General features: G+C 41.8%; 1 protein-coding gene across 2 annotated transcripts in view; it reads left to right on the top strand.

Moving 5' to 3' along the window:
* CHST15 (carbohydrate sulfotransferase 15) overlaps window positions 1-18,010 on the top strand; it is a 44,063-nt gene extending 26,053 nt beyond the window's left edge. For both annotated transcript variants that reach the window (XM_010714863.4, XM_085229079.1), the window contains exons 2-8: window positions 346-1,408; window positions 2,153-2,492; window positions 5,661-5,807; window positions 9,854-10,010; window positions 13,662-13,818; window positions 16,040-16,187; window positions 17,368-18,010. In XM_010714863.4, coding sequence (XP_010713165.1) covers window positions 842-1,408; window positions 2,153-2,492; window positions 5,661-5,807; window positions 9,854-10,010; window positions 13,662-13,818; window positions 16,040-16,187; window positions 17,368-17,558 — 1,707 coding nt within the window. In that variant the 5' untranslated portion in view covers window positions 346-841 and the 3' untranslated portion in view covers window positions 17,559-18,010. The remainder of the gene's footprint in view (window positions 1-345; window positions 1,409-2,152; window positions 2,493-5,660; window positions 5,808-9,853; window positions 10,011-13,661; window positions 13,819-16,039; window positions 16,188-17,367) is intronic.
* The last annotated feature ends 4,957 nt before the right edge of the window (window positions 18,011-22,967 follow it).

Here is a 22,967-nt window from a genome sequence, read left to right as displayed (position 1 = left end):
TGCTGCCCAAAAAAAGCAGATTAAAAGCTGTTACAGAGGTCAGTGACCAGATGAAGGAGAGACAGTGGTGTTACCTGTGGCTGCCACAACTATTTGCTGATGTGGGCAGGAGCGTGGGTGAAAAGAAACAGCAACCCGTTGTAGACCTGAAGCCAAGCACTTCCCAGGTTTAATATTGTGAGTACTGTAATTAACGTCCTTAGCATGCAGGAGACATCTTTCAAATGCTAGCGTGAAATTGCTGGTGATGGATTGTAGTTCTGCCATAACCTCAAGTGAAGGTGAATGTGAGTATTACTCAGTTTGTTCTTCTGGTTGACAGTATATACGGCTTTGTTTCTTTAGGTTACACAGCACAGATCCTTGAGAGCATCTCTGGGATGATGAAGCTTCCAGGAGCAGCAGCCTGGTTTGGAATCTGAGTGCTTTAAGAATATCTGGGAATTTCTACCCACATTTGCCTATTCCAGTATAAATCAGAGGACAATGAATTCATTTTATTTTTTGCATATTTTCACACTACGTAACAATTTTTCTTCTTTCCCGTTTTGTTCAATGGGAAAAACTTGAGCCAATGGTGCAGCTGATTCTCACTTTGCTGCGTTCCTCCTCCTGAGCCAAATTCCTGGAAATCACGTCCACAGTACGTCTATTTTTGAAGCTGGTGTTCTTTTTTTGCATATGCTACACGTCGCTTTTGGAGTGCTAACTATTCTGGGTTGAACCTGCCCTTTTATGTTGAAGAGAATTCATAGAATCACTCAAGGAATTAAATAATTTCAGTCTTGCAGAAGATGACTCATGCTTCAGAAATGTTTTTGTGGCTGTCCTTGGCTTGTTAATGCAGGAGTTTAACAGTATTAATATGAGGCATTGCATTAATTGTTGCATACACTTATTACCAAATGACTTGAACAGACAGTGTTTCAGATGTCGTGGCCATAGCCACAATAACCAGAAGTGTCCTGTTTGCAAAGGAGAGAATAGGATCCCTTTGTACGCTGATAGCAAGCAGATGAAGTTGCTTGCAGTTTTGGAAGTAAGGACTGATCACAATGAAAGCTGGAATGGATTTTTCTGCTTGAAGAAGGGGAAGCTATGCAGCTTAATATTTGGGTTGATTATAATGACTCTAGTGATGGCATCCTATGTACTGACTGGAGCCAAGCATGGCCTGTTGTTAATACCATCTCCTTTCCATTACGGAGCTTTTACTAGCAATCCAAGCTTAATGGACAATGAAAGCCTTAGTGACATGAAAGACCATTACCAGCCTTCTAAAATTAATATTTCATACGTAAAGGATTATCCAAGCATTAAATTAATTATTGACACTATTACTTCAAAGATAGAGTTTATAACGAGACAGCGCCCTGGTTTAGAAGAGCTGAGGAAACAAGAGCCACATGTAAGTATGAATTAAAGCATCTGAGACTGCTGCATGTTGGTTTGTTTCGAGGATTTGGGGTTGATCTTCTGAGATCAAAACAGTGCAGCTACTCTGATGTATGCATTGTGATTCACGCCATCCAGAGCCTCCTGATTTACTCCTGTTGAAAAGCTGATATTACAGACCGCATCCTTCTGAGTCACAGGCAAAATGGATGGGCTGTCTAAATGGTCTTGACACCTGAAACAGAAAATCAGGCAGTCTTCCGATGGCTGTACAATCTAATTGAATTGAGAACCTTGTCTCACTCAAAGTCGTTCTGAGTTGGTCACATTTGCCAGCAACCTGAAATGATAAATAAGAAAACAGCCTTTCTGTCAGCAGTATGCATTCCTGAAAAAAGTGGACATTGCAAACTTGGTGCTTCAGAGCGACTGTAGTTCAGACTGGAAGTTAATCTGAGCATTACAACTTTGACTTGAAAAGTTAATTCCTGGGGTGGCAGAGAGGTGGGGAAGTATGGATTCTGGCCTTAAAAATCAAAGCCTTTCCCATTGTATTCCTCTCCCAATCCAACTGTTTGTACTGGATTTGGTTCCAATGCCACTAGAAGAAAAAAGTTCTTTTTTTTTTAAAGAGCTAAGGAGTTATGTCCAAATACTGTTTCTATTGTTTGCTTACTGTGCTAAGTTAGAAAAATAGAGTTGCCATTTTTTTTTTTTGTTGTTGCCTGTACTGAAATTGTTGTTCTTTATGTTGCAGATGTTTTCAGTAATTCCTAATAAATTCCTTCCAAATAGCAAGAATCCTTGTTGGTATGAAGAGTACAGAGGAAACACAACCACAGACCCTTATACAACAAACTCCTATGCACTCTATTCAAAGCGTTTTCGAACCATATTCGATTACCTCAGGAAGGTGTTTTGGAACCACTTGTACCATTACAAGGACAAACACTACCGGCTGCGCTGTCTCCCCCATTTCTACATCATTGGGCAGCCCAAGTGTGGGACGACAGATCTGTACGACAGGCTTCGGCTACACCCCGATGTTAGGTTCTCAGCCATCAAGGAGCCTCACTGGTGGACGAGGAAGCGCTTTGGTGAGTCGACGTGCCTTCTGGTATTCAGGAGAACTGCCTCTATGAAGCTTTGCTTCTTGTATGTGTCCGGGATGAATTTGCTGGATTTGTTGCATACTGACTTACCTTGTTTTAAAAAAATGTATATCCAAGTGACAAATGCTTTTGTTTGGTGATATTTTGGGTTAAACCTTTGGAGATGATGCACGTGAGGGAGTGAGGAGTCTGGAGCACAAGTCTTATGAGGAGCAGAGATTGTTTAGTCTGGAGAAGAGGAGGCTCAGGGAAGACCTCATTGCACTCTACAACTTCCTGAAGGGAGGTTGTGATGAGGAGGGTTTGGCCTCTTCTCCCAGGCAACAAACAGGACCTGAGGAAATGGCCGCAAGTTGCACCATGGGAGATTTAGATTAGATATAAGGAAAAACTTTATCTCTCAAAGAGTGGTCAGGCACAGGCAGGGGCTGCCCAGGGAGGTGGTGGAGTCACTGTTCCTGGTGGTGTTTGAGAGGAGTCTGGATGAGGTGCTACAAGATATGGTTTAGTAGCTTAGTGGGTAGTATTAGTGATATTAAGATGGACTAGATGATCTTGTAGGTTCTTTCCCACCTTGTGATGACTTTGTTTCATCTGGTTTGTTAGCAGTGGTTTGGAAAATATAGGGAAAAAAAAAAAAAAAAAGAAATCCTGGATAAAAGTGGTGCTGTTTTGTAAAAGCGGGAAGAATAACAGCTAGGTTGTGATAGGAGATTTAAAGAATAACAATAACTGTTTTGCTTTGCAGTGTTCTTCTGTAAAGCCTTTTTTAAATGAATAGTGCTGGGTTGGTATTTGATACATGGATTTCTTCAGTCCTTCTGATTCAGTAAAATACAGCTGGTTTTGGTAGCAGCTTAGCTAGTGATACAGCTGTAGTCAGATGCTCTGTGTGAGACAGCTCTCTCCCACTGAGGAACCTGGACGTATTTCTAACACTTTTCCTCCTGAGTGGCATCAATATTTCATGACATGACTCTTCATCTCTGGAGGCAGACAGCAGCTGAGGTTATAGCCTGCTGGAGCAAGGCACATCCATTTCTTGTGGTTGCTTCTTCAAAGGGTGGCTGAGAGCCATGGACCTGACTGCATCATTTTATTCAACTGAAGTGTTTATGTCCTTCATGTTCTCTTTCCCCTGGGTGCCAGCACGGGTCAGTCTTGTGGTTAAAGACTAGATGAGACTCAACCGGTCCAATTTTAGTTCTTGGCTTTGTTTTGTGCTTAGTGCTTTCCTTAGTACTCAATTTATTCCACCCAGGAACGCTCTGTGTTTTCCCACTATAATAGAGGTTGGGTCCAGCTGCTCAGAGCTGGGACACTCATATCAAAGTTCACAGGCTTTCCAGTGATATAACCATTTCCAGAAGGAAGATGCTGGTTATCTACACTTCTATTACAGGAGTTTTGATCTTCACTGCTTGCTGGGGTGGGCTCAGCCATGGATCTGGGATTTCTAACCTATACACAAATGGCTCTGTTTTCTTCTCAGGATTTGTATTTTCTTTCTTGGCAAGTGCTGTGAGAAAGTGGTTCATTTCAAACTCTGAGTGGTAGCTCATATGTAGCATAGCACAGAAGTAGCTCAGAAGCAGTGAGCTTGGCTTTCTTGGTTTTGAATACAATTAATCCTCTTCAAAGTATTTTAGACACTTCCTGTTATAAATTAAGAGTTAAAGCAGAATGATGAAAACACAGTTTTGCTTTTGAGGTAATTAGCTCCAGTTCTGGAGATGCTGGAGGTACCAGTGTGCCTGGGGCTACTTGAGAACTCAAACAAGAGCCATCATGGTTACCAGGGAGCCTCATGGGAAGGAGCTCATTCTGCACAGGCAGAGGCTAGCTGATGAGGAGTTGATAAGAACTGCTTTCTGGGCTGAGGGAGGAAAGTCAGAGTGAGGAAAGTGGATTTGAGACTTGGATGCTGTGAGTGCCACACTGCTTCTCTGTGGGTCTGAAGGTGCAGGGACCATCAGCAAAGCCATCTGTACAAGTTTGTTCTTTCCATGAGAGTATCTCATCCATGATAACTTTCTTTTCATAATTTTTTTGATGTTTTTAATTTTCTAAAGCTGAAGAATTAGGAAAGCTTGCAGAACCCGGAATCTGGTGGAAGGGAGATCAGTAGAACTGACCTGTTCATCATTTCAGGCTGTCTGCCATTCAGGAAGACTAAATTTTTGTTTCCCCAGAAGTGCTTTATCTGGTGGTTGCTATTTGGATGGGGAGGTGCATAAAACAAATAGTCTAAGCTGTGAAACTGAGTCAGCGCCCTTTAAAAGCCAGCTTGTGGGTATGACTCCTATGCTGCTGGCTATTAAGTCGTTTAGTTTCTAACACTTATCTGGAGAAGAAAGTCTCTTTGTTCTATGGCATTCTCTAATTCAGTGATTTTTACAAGACTGACTAATTTCAGCTAAAGCCAAATAACCCTCCTGGGAAGGTCTCATTTCACAAATCATGGCTTTCCTGTTCTGCTGGGATAGCTGATGCTTGGCAGGACTTTGTCCCAGCTTGTCTGTCTCTCTTTACTGGCCCTTAGCTACAGCTTCCACTCACAGGTGTGGGGTGACAATAAATGACACTGTGCATGCAGGGAGAAAGCTGGTGTCCTTGAATGTGCCCTGGAGTGTGAGGTGGGAGAGGAGAAATAAAGTGCCAATGTGTAGCTTGCTTTCCTTCTTCTGAAAGAGGAACACATGAATGATTTCCCAGTTCTGATTTTGTTGAGTGCAAGTTGGTTTGCGTATTTGTCATTAAAGTCTGGTTTTAGTCTCAATACAGTAACTCTAGTGGGAGTTGATATTACTCCGATTTATACTGTTGTAAATGTAAGCAGAATCTGGTTTTTTATATTCACTCTTAAAGCTAAATTCAGAAGAAAATAAATACAAGCTATTCATGCAGGAGCTATAAAAGAGATTACTTAAGATATCTGCTATCATTGTGAATTTATGGCTTAATCGTATAGTATCTTGCATCTCAGCTACTTCATTATTGGCACTTCTGAGTGTTACGCTTCATGGCTCTAATTTTGTGCTGCTGTTAGCTGGCTCATATCCAGAGATGTTAACGAGGCTGTCTTCATCTACCCAGCAGTTAATCTTGTTCTACTATATATATATTTAACTTCTCTTTTTTCACTGTTTCTAGGAATCATCCGTCTCAGGGATGGATTTCACGATCGCTACCCAGTGGAAGACTACCTTGATCTGTTTGACTTAGCAGCTCATCAAATTCAGGGTGTGCTGCAGAGCGAGGCAGCAAAAGAGCACAGCGAGATGAATAACATCATAATTGGTAGGGCAGATACAGCTTCTGAAATGTTTGAATCTGTGGGGTCCTAGTATCTGGAGTTGATGCGTGAGGGGGGCACTTTTAGGTGTGACTGATTCACTGCATGGGGCTGCTGATATTGGTTTCCTCTGCTGTGTGTGGGTAGTGCAGAAGTTGTTATAAGATGCCTGAGAGAGCAAAGCACGCCTGATGAACATCAGCTTTTATTTAAATAATACAATAAAAAGAGAACAAGGGAATTTGGTTACTCCTTCCATTATAGTTTGCATTTTGTTATTATTACAAAGGGTTTGCCTGTAGCCTCAGGTTCAAATGCTGCAGTGGTACGTTTCCCCAAGCATAACAAATTGTGCCATTTGTTTTTACAGTCCTATAGAAATCCTGAGCAACGCTTTCCATGATAGAAACGCAACTCCAGTTGGTTCTTCTCAGGTTCCATCATAAGAGATGTGTAGGAAGGGGCCACCATTTTGTGTGCCATCATCCCTATGTAGCCTATGGTGGACTGAAAGAAACTTGGTGAAACCCTTGAGCTGTCTTGTTACCAGCAGAGATAACACAAGTTCCTAGCAGGAAAATACAGGGTCAAGCTGAGGCTATCTTGTAGAACTAAGAAGCACGGTACAGGATCCAATCAGAAGATAACGTTATGGCTCCAGTTGATACTAACTTACTCAGCATTAGAAACATGAAGGCCCAGTTCAGAAGTGCATTTGTGTTTCTCTGTGTGGAAGCTTGTGGTCAGATCCAGGCTCTGTGAGGGGTGCCTGGATTTGCTCTCCACAACACATGGTGGCCAACGCACCATTGTGCAACTGGATCGTGGTGCCTGGGAGGAAAGTCAGCAGGTTCTTAAGTTCTGGTTTTGCTTTCTGCTAGAAGCAGAAAACCAAGGGGAAGACACTTTGGCTTCAAAATCAACCAGGGAAACTAGATGTTTCCATGAAAAGGCTGGTTTGTTGAAAATAGACTTTTGAAGTAAGCTGAAGTCCTACAGAAGTTAGGGTTTTTGCTTCCCTCCCTTGGAGGGAACGCCCTCAGAATCTTCATCTCATTCTGACGAAAGAATAATGAACCTATTGTTGACTTGATGAAATGGTGACATTGTCTTCCATTGCCCAGCCTTGGCTGCAGTCATGTCTGTGTGACACCACCTCAGCCTCTGTTGAAGTCTGCCATCTGAACTATCAAGTACTCGGTGCTGAGCAAAACTTGTAAGACTAAGAAATATTGCCATCAAAGACATCTGCAGATTTTCCTCCTACTTACAGTAATATCTCCTGCCCTTTTATGGGTGAAGTGTTTATACTAATTATATTCCCTAATCTAATCAGCAATGTACATCTTTGATTACTTACCTCCTGTTGTAGCTTTTTCTGGAGCTCAATTGTGTTTCTTTTTCCTGTAGTCTCATTTCTTGTTTCATTAAGGTTCTGTTCACCTTTCTTATTAAGTTTACAGCAAAAGTCTTGAATGATTATTCTCATTAAGTCATTTTTTTTATTACCTTGGTTCAAAAAAAAAAAAAACAAAACAAAACACACAACCTACAACAACACCACTAAAACAAGGCTAGCTTGTCTAACTTGAATTTGTATGAATATCAGGTTTGCTTAAAATTCTCCTCTTTCTTATTTTGAATGATTGGTAACAAAAATCTAATTAAAGCTGTTAGCATTTCAGTTGTTCATCATGCTACATGATTTTGAGAATTTCAGCTTTGTTGGATATTATTGGGTAATTGCATTTTTGCAAATGAATGATGTCTGCTGAGAGGTGAGCCAAAGCGGACAGTGCTGCTCTAGCTTGAGGCATTCTGAGCAGGACTTGTTTATCTGTGATCGTTAATAGGATGAGTTCACAAGATTGTCTTTTGAAAATGTAATGTGATTATAATCCATTAATGACCAAATATAGAAGTTATACATTTATTCTTTAGGCAGCTTATTAATTCATATTTTCTTTAAATCCATAAGAAAAGATAATTTTTTTGGTTGCTCTGCAGTAATGAGAAGTAATTATCAGCAGTGTTTAATTTATCCCATGTCTAGTATGGCTCACTCTGTGCAGATATTAAATCTGTATTATTATACTGAAGAGAATACTGTCAAATTACTAGGAGGTGGGTTTGTTTTTTTTTTTGGATGTATCAGGAAGCTAAAATTATAAGAGTCAGGAGAGAACAGAATGATTTTATTTACTTATTTTTTCCCTTTTTAATTCCTGATGGCCATCTTGTTTTGAGAAGAGTTGCCTTGTGGAACCCAAGATGTCCAGGGCTGTGTGCGTTAGGGCAGCACCTTAAGCTTCTGTTAATGCTCCAGCACTGTTTGGTGTCTCTAATTGTCCTTAGCATCCACAAGTGGGGCAGAAGCAGGTAGTGGCAGCTGATCTAGCTGAGATTATTTCTGTGGAGTATTCTGGACTGTGGCAAGAATATCATCCCATTTATGACTAAGTGCAATGACTTTATTTGGTTCTGCTAGCATCTGTGTATGCAGACATTGTGTTCAGTTTTGTTCACTCTACATGAGCTAATTAAGGAAAATCCTATAGAGAGCATCAGATATGATCAGAAGTGTTTGGAGCAGTGGAATATGAAGGAAGATCAGAAAAAAACAAAGAGGAAGAGGCTGCGTATAAGAGGATGTGGAGATGGTGGGGGTCTACAGTGAGCCAGACACGTGCTGTGCAGAATGCTTCCCATTGTAGGGACCACGAAGCACAGGGCTAAGGCTCTTAATGATGTTCTAGACTTCAATCATCAGCATGATTGAAGCAGACGTTGCTCAGGAAGTGTTTTCAGCTCAGCCTTTCCTGTTGGAGAGATGTCGTGGTGACTGCCCAAGGCCCTTCCATCCCTGCAGCGCGTTACCCCGTCGCTCTGGGCATGCCTCTTGTCCTTCTCTGCTGGCACAGGTACAGCTGTGTGATGCTTCCTGGCCTGGCCATCTCCTCTTGTCCTCTCTTAGGTCTTTTATGCTGCTGCTTCGCTCAGCATGGGACCTGGGCCGAGTGCATTTTAATTGACAAATCAAAGCACGCTGATGATCAGGCAGTGCCTTGGTTAATTAATTTAGAGCGGAAAAGCAGAGCTGTTGTGGACACCCAGCTTTAGCCAACAGACCTCATCTCCTCCCTTTGAAATGAGGCAAAATGAACATGACAGAAGATTAATGTGTTTTCTAACGACTCCAAGACTTTACTAATGAATCACATTATGCTAAGCTGGTTTGGAACAAATACCTATTTCACTTTGTGTTTTGGCAATCTTTTAAAGTCTTTATTGGACTTTCCCAAGAGAGGAAAACAAGGAAAATCATGTGAAAGTCTACAGGTCTGCAACATTATTATTTTTTTTTCATCTCATTACCTTTGAAGAAAAAAAAAATAATGAAAAATCTCATTAACAAGAATTAGCTTTCATTAAACTTTCAAAGTCTGGAAGTTGCCAAAAGGTTTTTATATATGTTTTATTAACATATCCATGCCACGTGAATGCCAGTATGACTTCAAAAGAGTGGGAAGGCTGAGCCATTCAAAGCATCATACCAGATCGTTTATTCAGTAGTTGAAGCATCACACACCTTGCTCTGGAGGGGATGCTGCTGTTTGTGCTTCTCCCTGTAGCACTGCTTTGAGAGTAAGTAGTTTAAGAATCTAAGAATGTAAGAATCTGACACTTAACCATGTGTTAATCTTCTTTTGTAAAGGGATGCTTCAAATTGCAGTGACTGAATTCAGTGCCAGTTCAGTTTGTTCTGTATTTCCCACGTGCTCGCCAGCTCTCCTGATTCTGTTCTAAACAATTCTGATCTACTGAAGTGCTGGTTTCCACTTCTTTCACTGGTTTGTTGCAAGCTGTAGCTTGCAGTGTTCCATCTCTGGGGAGCAGCAGCCAGAGAGGTCTGCAAGAACCAGTAGGGTGTGCTGGACTTTGCAGGTGTGCTGGAGTTTGCAGCTTTTAAATGGTCTATAATAGCGATCAGAATTCCACTCTGATACAAGAAATGAAATGATTTACCAGGAGAGATGCTTTCTTTTTCCAGGGGAAGCCAGTGCCTCCACCATGTGGGACAACAACGCGTGGATTTTCTTCTACGACAACAGTAGCGAAGGAGAACCTCCCTTCTTAATCCAGGATTTTATCCATGCCTTCCAGCCAAATGCCAAACTTATCATCATGCTGAGAGATCCTGTTGAAAGGTGAGCAAGGGTTGTAAAAGTATGCGAGAACATTTACATGCTTCAGTGTAAATAATCCTGTGAAGTGCTTCAGATCATATTGAATAATAAGCTGTATGCCTTCAAGGACATACCACTCCATATAAGTAAGATTACAAAGAGCTCCAGAATCAGCAAGTGATAAACTTTTTTAGTAATAAAATGCCTAATGCACCACTCAATGCTCAGTTAGACAGTGTTATCTTGCTGAACTAACAGCTACTCAGGAGCTCACCCTTGGCCTTCCTATCTTTGTGAAGGAAGGGCTCTATCTTTGCAAAAGTGTAAGCTGCTCTTGAATGGTTTTCCATTTTTATTTTTATTTTTTTTTGCCACAAATGTCCTTTCTGTCTACGTTTCACTTTTTCTCCCTCCGGTCTTCCTCCAGTCTTTTAGGGGATTTCTTTCTGCTGTGTCCTCTGCAGGAGGAGGATGAGGAGGAGGATAGATACTGGGGAGAGTGGAGGAGGCCTATTCAGGTTACTTGGGCCAGGTCACTGGGGTCCTTGTCCCTGGAGGTGTTCAAGAACTGTAGAAGTGTGGTACTGAGGGATGTGGTCAGTGGGCATGGTGGGGGTGGGCTGAGCTTGGTGATCTTAGTGGTCTTTTCCAGCCTATAACAGAGGCAAGCAGGATGCAGATGTCAGCAGACACCTACACGTGAGCTGCAGAGCTGTGCAAGTGCTTCCCATCTCCCACGACAGCAAATACAGATTTGCTGCTTTTAACTGCTTCTCCTGACCTAAGGAGTGAGCAGATGATAATGCTATGCAGGAGAAGTAGTTGAAGTGGCTCCCTGATGTAAATTAGCAACAAATTCCCTGATTGCTTTAACCATCCTCCATAATGTGTGTGCCATCTATAATAAGGATGAGATGGAAAGTGACCTTCACCTCCCTTACTGTCTTCATAATCGATTGGCTTCTTTTTGTTTACAATTCCCAGTGCCCTTGTTGGTGACAGCTCACCTGAATGGCAGAAGGGGCACCTGGGGACAGTCACCATGCAATATTTGGGAGGGTGAAGGAGTTGCACAGAGCCTGGTGCATGAGAGGCCCCCCCAGAATGGAGGATGTTTGAAGAATCTCAAGGTTTGGGACGGTGGGCATCTATATCCCATTGTAGTGGATGGGTATCGAGGGTAATGACTTTAAGGAGCTGGAACAGCTGAAATCCCAATCAGTGAAGGTTTTATTTCCAAGCAGATGTCCCCAGAATTAAAAACAGATGGGAAGAAATATAGAAAAACTCTTGCTCTGCAGAGAGAGATAGAGAGAGCTTGTCTTCAATATTGTAGCTTTCCATAAGATGTCAGCAAGTCTAACAATCTGGGCTTTTTTTAATGGATGACTAGAAATACTGAGCACTCCTATTAAGCCTTTCAAACAAGTGACATCATGCCCATGCTATATGTGATGCCTGCTTTGCCCCATATCTCTGTCCCAGCTCATGGTTGCAATCCTCAGGCACTGTTGGGCATCAATGTCCTCAGCACTGCATAGTCTGGGTACTGTGCTTAGTACTGTCCCTGTGCTCAGAAACAGAGCCCTTCCATTTAAGTACATTTTTTCCCTTCTTTTATTGCTCATGAAACAGGACTAATCCTTAACTTTTGTGGTAATTTTTCCAAAATATGAAGCAAACTGCCAGTTTCAATATCTATTTTTTTTTTTCAGGCAATCGGCATTAAATTAGTATCTGTAGAGTATCACTGATGCAAACAGTCTGCTGAGGTGTTTCTCCAAGCAGTTCTCAAACACAACATGCAGTGCATGGTATGGCAGAATAGTAAATGGAGTAAATTCTGTAAATGGAGAAACCTTTGTGAATTTTCTGCTTATATCACAGAGAACAAAGGTGGAATGCAGTGGCTGGGGCTGTGCACTGCCTGTGTTCTGTGGGCTGATGCCAGGCAGCATCACCTAGGCGCTAAGTTGGTATCTGCCAGTTGGAAAGGACTGGGCAAAAATCAGGATTGTCATTCTTTCTTAATAGTTGTGGCATTGGGTGCTACTGCTTCTTTTTTATAGTGTGCCATAACTTGTATTTTAAAGGGCGTAAAAACTAAATGAAAGCTAGTCTGCAACATATGCATCTCTTCTCTTCCTTTTTAAGTGAACAGATAAATGAAAACTATGTCATGTGGGAATTAAGATCCTGTTGTTGCAAAACACCAAAATAAATAAGTGCAGAGGGGGCTATTCCTGTGCTTAAGTGCTTTGCTGGATTAGAGCCGAATCTTTCCGAATAAAGTGAGGGATTTTAAAGTACCTGTGGCAATCTAGGGAAGTTTAAAAATAAATAAAGCTAGTGCAGTACAAAAGGCTGCCACAGCAATAAAGCGAGCCTTTGTCTTTTGAATGAGGCTGATGGGATCAATGGACTTGTTTGAGGGGGTGGTGTTGTGGAGCTGTGATATGCTGCAAACACAATGGGAAAGCAATTCCTTCTCAGGTGTTTCAAGGTTGACTAAATAAGAAAGAAAATGAAAATACCGTGTTCCACGGATGGTTCACTGTCTTAATACTGATGCCACGCTACAGTGTCTGCATTGTCTCTTTCAACCAGGTGTTGTTGGAAGAGTTTAATCAAGTTCTTAAGGATTAACACACAAGTAGATCTGTTGTTTGGATCTAGGTTTTAGACTGTTTTCCATTCCACTTTCCCCCAAGGGACAAGATTTTAGATGATCTTTTCTGAGCAATGTTAAACAACCATAAAACACGTACTAAGAATTATGCCATGAGGGGATACCTCCTGAGGTGCAGCTTAGAGGAATTCCTGCTGCTGGTGGCTGACACAAGGCTCTGCTCCTACCAAGAGATGGGGCCGTGTCCTGCTGTTCTCAAAAATGGAGCGGGACTGGTAATTTGGGGGAATTTTGAGAAGTCGATGTAGAAACTATTTGGGATTTGAGGTGGAATAACTGCAATAACTGGAATTTTTCCTACTTTTGATTTTTGTTAGAACCAGTTTAGTAATTTGCAGAAAAATCACTGTTTCAAACTCATTCCATTCCTCTTTTGGTTTTAGTTGTAAGCTTTTGAGACTGTTTCTATCCATAGCAGCGTAGAGCATGTGGTACAGAGGGGTACCAATATCACCTGAGACTCGTTCTACCATACGTTCAAATTATGTATGTTCACTGGAACAGGCTGGCACTTGAGCATGTTACACAAATGTGCTGTGGGTGTCCCATCTCAGGGGATGCTCAAGGCCAGACTGGATGAGGCTCTGGGCAGCCTCAGCTGTTGGATGGCAACCCTGTACAAAGCAGGCACTTGGAACTGAATGTTCTTTAACATCCCCTCCAACCTAAGCCATTCTACATGTCCAAAAAAATTTTGCTTTTAGAAGGAAATACTTGCTCAAGCAATTTACTAGGGTTTAGATTTCATATGGTGCTGACCTTGCAAGCAGGGATGAGGGCGAACAGCTCCCTGGAATAACTGCCATTCTGAGCCAAAACCCATCAAAATGAGTACGAACGTGATGTTGCTGAACAGTGAGGGTGGAGGGCAGTGCTACTCACACATGGCTCTTCTCTCAATTCATGCCACTGATTGCAATTGTTATGTAAATAGATGGTCTTTCATTTCCTTTCTCATTTACTGTCACGTATTTCACTCACAGATTGTACTCCGATTATCTGTACTTTGCAAGTGCTAATAAATCTGTGGAAGATTTTCATGAAAAAGTGGCGGAATCGCTGCAGCTGTTTGAGAATTGCATGCTGGATTACTCCCTGAGAGCCTGTGTCTACAACAACACCCTGAACAATGCCATGCCTGTACGTATTCCCAAAGCCATTGGATTCCTTGCTTGTGTAACAACACGCTGTGTCGAGGTTATTGAAGTGCCCAAGTAACTATGTCTATAAGCATCAAGAAGTAAAATTCTCTTTTCATTTGTAAAGTGGATGACATAAATATAAATATAAATAAATACAAAACTACCTGCAGGCATAAATATACATGCAGGCATGTAAAAGCTGATGTATTGGCTCAGCTGTCTCACCAGTCTGTTCCCCGATGAATGCCAACAGCAATAATATGGTTGTTCTATTGTGCAGGCGTATGGAGAGCACATTTAGTGAAGATTGCAGTTTAATGTGTAAGCTTTTTGCAGATCTCTCAGAAAGTAGCTCTGACAAGGATATTTGTGGTATGAAATTGCCTCAAAATCAGAAAAAACTGTGTATTCTTTTTCAAGGAAAGGCTAACAGTAACTAGATAAAACTTTCTTTTTAGAATTGTGGACATCCAAAAAAGATGAGAAGTACAGAAACTGCTGCCAGGAGATCAGAATGCTGAGCCTGTCATACCAGAATTCACATGTTCAGTGTAGAACTGGCTTCAAATTTTGCTTGAGGGTGAGAAGAAAGGCTTTGCAGAATAATATGGAAGAGATTGGCTTGAAGTATCAAGTCTCACTAGTTTGCCATTCAATCCTGTTTTATTTGCTAAGACTTCAAAGGGCTTGGAGGGAATACTGCTTTCTTTTGTCACCAGGGTGAAGCTATTGCCTCCTCCAGTCAATAAAATAACCATAAATAGCGTACCACGAGTTGTTTGCCAAACTGCTGTAAGAGCTGCAGGGTGCTCCTCTTCCTTACTTCAGCAGGTAGATGGGAGCTGCCAGGCTTGGATGGAAGCCTCCAGGACCTCACAGATATGAGCTGCTGCCAGGCAGCATTATGATACTTGCTAGCCATCTGACTGCACAAATGTCTTCTAGTATAGGGAAAGAACCTTTTTTTTTTTTTTTCCTCTCTTCTTCAGAAGCACACTTTATTTGTTGTCTTAGGCAGCCCTCAGAAAATGATATGAACACAGGCAGGTGTTTGTAATAAAACACAGATGCTAACGGTTCCTTGATGGACCTCAGCCTCTTCTTCAGCCAAGTTAATAGGCTCTTTTATGTGCATCGTTTGCTGCAGATGTAGGGATTATTTTCCCCTAAGAGCTCATTCGATTGCCAATTGTGACTTCTTGCTAATTGTTGTAACAGAAGAGTTTTGTTTTGCTACTGGTTAATATGTTCCTGAAAGAAGAGAGGGGAATGTCATAGATGTTGTCACTGTAAGTGCCAGCATGTACAGAAAGGGATGCTTGTTGGCTTGTCCTTGTGAAGAATCAGTGAAAAATTTGTTAATGGGAGAAAGGCATGCAGGGTCACAGTGATCAAATCAAATGTGCAGGTGCAGATGTTATGGGAGGGAGAATGGCTTGGGAAATTAATGCCTTTTGATGCCCAGGGGAAACACTGGGACTTAAGAAGGATGTAACGTTCTGGAAGGGTAATGGTGAAAAAGAAGTCAGTACAACATATTTCAGGGTAGAAAATTAAGATTCTATAGCTAGGAAAAGACATTATGATAATAATGACTTAGCAGTAATTCAAAATATGGATTATTTTGCTGGAATTCAGGTGTCAGCGTAGGTTTCATGAGTCAATGTAAGAAACAAAAGAGACTTGTTAACTGCCTTCATCAGTTCTGAGAAAATGTGACTTGAAGTTAAGTATCTTTTATGAAAAGTACTTATGATGTGGGAATTGTGTTCCTCTCTCTTAAGCCTGAAGAGATTTAGAAAAATATTCATAAGCATAGCCAGAGGCTGGACTTCTAAGAATGTCAGACAACCCTTTTAATACTGCAACTTGTAATGTAAAACCAAGGCGGGGAGAGAAACACAGATTAGGTCAGGGCAAGCTTTCCCATCCATTCTTGTCCTCTCTGGTTTGTACAAATTGGTGCTTTTGCCATTTGGAGTGCATGGTCAGGCCGTTTGTAAAATGATTTCTCCATCCTGAGACCATCTGCAAAGATTTCCGTAAGCTGCACTGCAAACAAGAGGAAGATTAAAACATTCTCAGGTACTGTCTTCTCATGGTCCCTTCTAGAGAACAAATCTGGGAGTTTTGCCCACAAGACACAGGCAAGTGTTGGTTTGTTACTTCTCAAAGTGTTGTAAATGAATTATTTTCTTATTTTTTTTCTGTGCTTACAGGTAAGGTTGCAGGTTGGGCTTTATGTTGTGTATCTTTTGGACTGGCTGACTGTTTTTGACAAAGATCAGATACTCGTTCTTCGCTTAGAGGACCATGCATCAAATGTGAAATACACCATGCACAAGGTGTTCCAGTTTCTGGATCTGGGTAGGTGTTCTCTGGCTGCTTGGAGATAAGTACACACAAAATTGTTATCTTTTCTCTAGGTCATTTTTGCTTTATCAGCAGACAAAACAAATGTGTGAATCTGTCTTGAAGGATACATTAATGTTGTTGCCTGGAGTCAAATAAAATTCCCAAATTCCCATAGAACAGTTGGTATTAAGAGAACTTAAAGATGCATTAAGGAAAAAAAAAATGAAAACTTTGCATAGCATGGAGAGAAAGCTTACCAGAAAGAAACCAGCCTTGCTTCTGAAGGCAGGCAGGGCTTGTTTGTTGTGGGCTTACATAGGTGCAAGATCTATCTCATGCAGCTTAAATAACTTAAAGTGCTACCAGGTTGTGAATGCTGTTGCCAGCTAAAAATGATCTAGCATCTAAATCTGCATATGATGAAAGGTTGTGTTTTTAGCTGGGAAGAAGGGGGAAACTGTGTTTTTGCTGTGTTGACTGAGATATCTGTTGCTAATCTGTAGGCCAACTGTTGCCCAGTGTTGATTTGACAGTAGCAAGAGGACAAAAATATGGCTGCAAAATAGTCTGGCTGGTCTAGATAATGAGAAAGTTTGAATGTAGCAGATCGAACAGATGAAGAGCTTGGCATCTTCTTGAAAATGGTTTACGTTGGAAAAGTCTATGGGTTCTTATCTTTCTGTCATACATAGTCAAGGGCTAAAATGTAATCCTGGAATATGTATATGTACAATCATAGCTATGTGTCAGTTTGATCCCACTGACAGCCTCAAAAACAACAACAAAGGGCCTTTCGTGACACAAGTGAGTCTAATGGAGTTTCTACCAGATATTAGACAACTCACCTCATAAAAAGAAATAAGCATATAAGTTTGACTCTGAAATAGATGGGGATTTATACTCAATGTCTTTGTTGTTTTCTGAAAACAGATCTTTTCCTTCAGAAGTGATTTATATTGCTGGTTTTAGGGATGATTAATTAATGTGAGAGGAAAAACGTATTATTTCCATATTTACTAAAAGTGATTTATTTTACTAATCTAAGCCTGCACTCAGTATTCTGAAATGTAGTCTCTGCTAACACAAATTCCATTTGTCTTCCCTTGGCATGCCTTCCAAGTTAGTCATTTGTCTTCTTTAGCAAGGGCATTGCTGGTGAAAGATATTAAGATAGTATTCTGTTTTACCACAGGACCTCTAAGTGAGAAACAAGAAGCTCTGATTACGAAAAGTCCTGCGTCAAACACCAGACGACCTGAAGACAGAAGCCTGGGACCTATGCTACCAACAACAAAGGCAATTTTAAGAGATTTCTACAGGCCTTTTAATACAAAACTGGCACAAGTTCTTTTTGATGATGCTTTTTTATGGAAGAGGACATAATCTGTAAATCTAGTGCCACAAAATACAGTGCTTAAAGGAGTTTTTATTTTTTTAAATTCTATTTTTGTGTGTGGATATTTACATTTTTTTTTTCCCATTCCAAAGAAATGCCGATTGAGATGAGACTCCTCTTCAGTCAGCACACTTCACGACAGCTATATCACATTTTCCTTGTGAGAATGTAAAGAATCTTGCTTATCAGTTTCTTGCAACTTCTTTTACCCCAGCAGAAATATGGAGTGGAAATGCATTAGTACAAAGGTGATGTCTTACACTCTTGGCTGGGATGTTGAAGTGTAACCTTATCTAAGATGCTGCGACACGGAGTCAGCATCATTTTCTTACAACTACACTTATAATCTCATTTTCAATATATGTAATTCATTCATTTTTTTTTTCAAACTATCAATGTCATATAGTCATTAAATTTTTTTAATGGAATTCAGCCAAAATTTTGTTTCTTCTTGTTCACAAATGGTCTTCACTCACACTAGGATTTCTGTATCTCCTTAATTCTGAAAGTAACCTTAACAGATAATCACATTTGCATACATTTCCAAGGCTAATTTATATCTTTAGTAAATGGGCTTTCCTAACCACAGTTCTTGTGGCTGTCTTAAAAGAAATTTTCTATTCACGTAAGAATGAATGATCGAAATTTAAATAATTGGCCATCTTCAAAGTTTAGAGTAACAAATCCATTTGACTTCTGTACTTTGTTTATATTAATACAAATATATATCATCTATTCATATCGCACATTTTCCCAAGAAACAGCTGTTGGGCTTGATTTTAAGTCCAGTGCTGGCCATGGTGAGCTTTTATGGAGTTTTCTTTTGGTTGTTACACAAGTGATCTGAGCAGAATGCTCAGCACCATGTGTCCTCATGGGAAAGTTATGTTAGCTGCTGAATCAGTTGCATGTTGTATCTTTCCCTCTCCAGAAAAAGTGTGTATAAACAGCTAAAAAGGGGCTGGAATTAAGACTTGATGAAAAGCTATTTTAAAAACAAGAAACTTTGGATTCATTCTAATGTTTGGAATGGCTAAAATAAGTAGTTTGGGTAAGTAGCTATGGATGACCAGAACTGGTTAACTCTGTTTCAGAAGTGCTTACAGATCAAGAGTTCTTAGAGAACTGAGAGTGGATTACTTCATGTTCTCTGGGTTAGAATCAACACGGTGTGCTCAGGGAAGCTGAACTCTCATGGCCATGTATTTCTAGTTAGTTGTCAGCTGGACCCATGATCTTGATGATCTTCGAGGTCTTTTCCAACCAGTTGATTCTATGATGCTGTGATATTACCTCACCAGCCCTAAGTGCTAGTGAGTTTTATTATTGTTTATAGCGTGTATGATTTGTTCAAGAAATTAGTTTGTGCTGTGCTGAGGCATGATGGTGAATTTCACCACTTGCCAGGGAGGTTCTGTCCCATTGCCTGTGTGTGCAGTCTAAATTAAAACATGCTGCATGGCCAAAATCTCTGCTCCAGGTTGGATCAGCCTCAGCACCCCTCACAGGTTCCCTGTATGAAGGTGGATGGTGATGGCCACGTGTTCCCAAGTGTGGGTAAGTTCAGCAGAGAGCTGTGCTCTACGTGTCACTGTGCTATGTGTAGCCCCATAATGTGAGGAGAAGGAGCCATAACTATCAACAATATGGCAGGAGCCTGTAGTCCTTCCAAAAGTGAAGTTTCCAATGGGTTTGCTTTTGCATCACCTCTTCCCTTTCATGAGCTCCAGAAAATCACGTAACACTTGATTTTCTTGAGTAATGGTGGGTGTTGGGCCACTCCCCTGCAGCAAGAGCACCGCTGACCTTCGGTGGCTTCACTCTGGACTCACAGCAGGCCCATCCCAAGATCTTCCACTTCCCTTTACCCTTCGTCTTGACAGCTGGAGATGTGAAAGAATACAGTATCAGCACTATTATTCAGTGCAGCACTGAGTTGGCCTACCTCCCCAAAGCAGTAATTTGCCAAGAAACTGGACGTGCCATCAAGACTGTGTGTTCTCGCGTATGCCAAACTGTAGCAGTGGCTCTTTGCAAAGAGCTCAGAAAATGCATTCCTCTCTCTGTTTGCTCTTATCTCTGCTGAACAAAAGTAATCAGGTGAAGACTCAGCTTTCCTGAATCCAAAGGCACCAGGGAAGGGGTCAGTTCCAGATGTTTTTTTGCTGTTACTGCAGAAGAATGTGAAATGTGTTCTCTGTAAGACCTTGCTCGCTCGGGCCAAGCACACCGGCTGGAAGATGCAGTGAGAACAAAGGCTCTCCTGCTAAGAAGAACGGGCTGTGATTTATGCAGAAAAACAATACGTTGTTATCTGCTGAGTCCAGCGCACAGGCTTGTAGGCTTCAGCTAAATAAGATAAACAGCGAACTTATCGTAGTACTGAATATACTGTTCTACCAAGAAATTAATCCATCTTGTAGCCGGCGCTGTTTTATGAGAGATGGGGCACAACTGTGTTACGAAGTTATTCCTGCTGGATATCTCTCCCCAGTGGTGTCTGTTCTGAGCTGCTCCATTCTTCGAATAGAAACCCTTGTGTTGCAGTGCCATCCTATGGTAAATGTGCACAATACTTCATCCAGTGGAAATGAGTCTTCCTCCTTTTCCCCCCTAACAGTGGAAAAAGAAAAGGTAGATAAAATGGAGAGACACATCCTTTTAGCATCCCCAGATTTGCTGGGTCACTTTATTTTTGTAGTACTTCTGGGATAAAGGTGTCAATAAATAAAGTCCTGGTTTGCAGAGATGCTGCTGCAGGGTTTGGTCCATGCTTCTATCTGTACCAACTCTAACATGGTTTCAGTCAGAGACGCAATATCATCAGCAGTAGAGGTTTGAGAGGTTTTGGCAGTGTCCTGCTGGGTACTTTTGCCTTTAAGTCACAGCTCCTATGGAAACTGACAGCTCTCTGTGCTGCCTTCCTCGGTAGAAGAGTGCTTAATGTGATTGCCAGTGTGGCAGGGGTTTAATGGATTGCCAGGCTGAAATGTACCTTTGGAAATTAGAAGCCTGCTGTGTGCACACTAAGCCACAATTAACAGAAAATAAGGCTTTAGGGAGACAAAAATAGTCATCAGCATTTTGCATTTCACAGGAAGGAAATGCTTCCTGTCCCTTTTTCTCTTGGCTGCTGAGCATCCATTTGCTTGGTGGAAAAGCTTAGGGTGGTGTGCTGTGTTAGTGTCTCTGGGTCTGGGTGGGGACAGAAGGAGTCCACGTCCACCCCCCCCTCCCAGCGGGCCATTTACATCCATCTGATATGGATAATCTGGAATGAAGATGCTGAAAACATAACAGTAGGGGCTTTAGAAGTGCTATTTAGCCACCAGAGTAGCAGTTGCTGGGCTAACAACTCATGGCATGGTGCTGGTGGCACTGCACGTGCATCTTAACCAAGGAATGCACAGGAAAGCTGTCCTTAAGCAAGGCCATTCTCAGACTAATTCGCAGTTAATTTCTTGGTCTGGCTATATCTCATGCAGAAAATGATCTCCTCTTTTACTTTAATAATGAATGGGAATGAACAAAGAGAAGGGTTGTGCTTGCACACACAGCATTGCAGTGGAAGGCCAAACCCAGCCTGAGAGCAAGCTCCTGGAATTGTACTGTCCTCTTCAGCAAGCTGAAAAGTGTTCCCCTGTCTTCCCATTTGTGGATGGTGGGGCCTACACACCCCAACTCCTCCCCTGGTGTGTTGAGATCAGAGGTAAAGTGATGAAAACTCCTGTCTGGTGGCACCTGGGGAGAGGACCAAAGGGCACAGCAGGTGTAGGGGGATGGGTGAAAAGGGAATCCTGCAGTTGAGTCAAATTAAATCCTGGAGCACTGAGAGAAATCGATCAGGTAAAATTGCACTGAAGAAAATAAAACCAAGCAAAGTGGGGGGGGGGGGGGGGGGGAAATCGGACAGAGAAATAAGCAGAAGGAGGAGAGGCATTTGGCTGTCAGACAGAAAGAGAAATAGATTTTTTCTGGAGAGGCTTAGGAAATGAAAATAATGATATAAGTGGGCTTAACTATGTCGGTTTGGCTGGGAAGGTGTCAGCTGAGCTCACCATGAACTTTGGTCTTTGGGAACCCTCTCCCCAAGGCTGGGTGGGATGGATCTGCAGAAGGGCTGCACGCTGCCTCTGTCTGACATGTACAGCAGAGTCCAGAACTGCAGTTGTGAATGGGCAGGGGGAAACCTTTTTAAAGGGAATAAAACAACTAGATTATTGTAGGAAAGGACTGAAATAAAATACGTGTTGCTTGACTAGGTTAAAAATCTGAGAGAGGCTGTATGCTACCTGTATAGCTAAGAACAGGGAAGTGTCAGCACTGGGAGAGTTTTCTTTAATTTTTCCCTGGTTAATTATCTGTAATGCACAGCAGCAGGGGGCTGCAGCTGCTCGGGGCTCCCCAGGTGCTGATTTTCCACCAGAGGGCAGCGCACGTCTGAAATTCGGCTGCGGCTCGCAGGGTCGGAGTGCTGTGGGACGAAAAGAGGGACGAAGGCAGTGCTGTGTCCACAGCCTGTGATTTGTAAGAATCTCCCCCAGAATTGCACTGAGCGATAGAGGGAAAGTGATTCTCAGTGCTGCACAGAGCAAAGGTGTGTACGTTGACTCGTATGCAGCGTAACTCAGTGTAGCCCAGGGCAACTGAGTGGGGAGTGGGGTAAAGAAACAAAACGTGCACAGAAGACCATCTGTGTGTCAGAGGGTATGTGCTAAAATGCTGTTTGTATCATGGTATTGACAGTGAGATCCCCTTTTGCTCTCCTGCTAGAGATAACCAGCACTCTTCTTGCTTGCCCTGACCCAGGCTGCCAAGCACAAATCCCTTCTCAAACCTCAGTGCAACACTAAGGATTCTGAAAGGAGCAAAAGAAAACTCCTTATCTTATCGTGATGGGCATCCTACAGCATCATGCATTGGGAAAAGGACGGTTGAACAGTTTTTCAGCACTGAAAAATGCTTTTGTGGCAGTTGTGCATTAAGTGGTCTGTTCAGTATTTATTGGGCCACTTAAATATATTTGTTAAGTACGGTGTTGCCTTATGGTGGTATTACCAAACCAAGGGGAGCTGAAGCATTTTCTGCCTTGATAGTACTACCAAAGCATGAAAAAAAAAAAAAAAGTTATTAGACTGAAAAATCCACACATTTAAGTAACACCTCTTAAACAGGCATGTATGAGTCAGTCTCTGAATCACTGCGTAGCAGTGCTGCATCATCCATCCCAAAGTGAATCCTACAACATCTGTTCCCAACCCAAAGCCGCAGGAGCATGATGTGTGGCTGATTTAACAGCTAATCCGTGTGCTTCTCCAAGCGGATGGCAGTCCGAGTGTATTTGCAGCAGATGGTGCTGTGGAGCAGTCCTGTCCTTGTAACTGGCTGAGCTATTT

This window comes from Meleagris gallopavo, chromosome 8, assembly GCF_905368555.1.
Source record: "Meleagris gallopavo chromosome 8, MGAL_WU_HG_1.1, whole genome shotgun sequence".
Lineage (NCBI taxonomy): Eukaryota > Metazoa > Chordata > Aves > Galliformes > Phasianidae > Meleagris > Meleagris gallopavo.
Note: the sequence above shows the minus strand (reverse complement) of the source record. Positions and strands in the feature narration are given on the sequence as shown.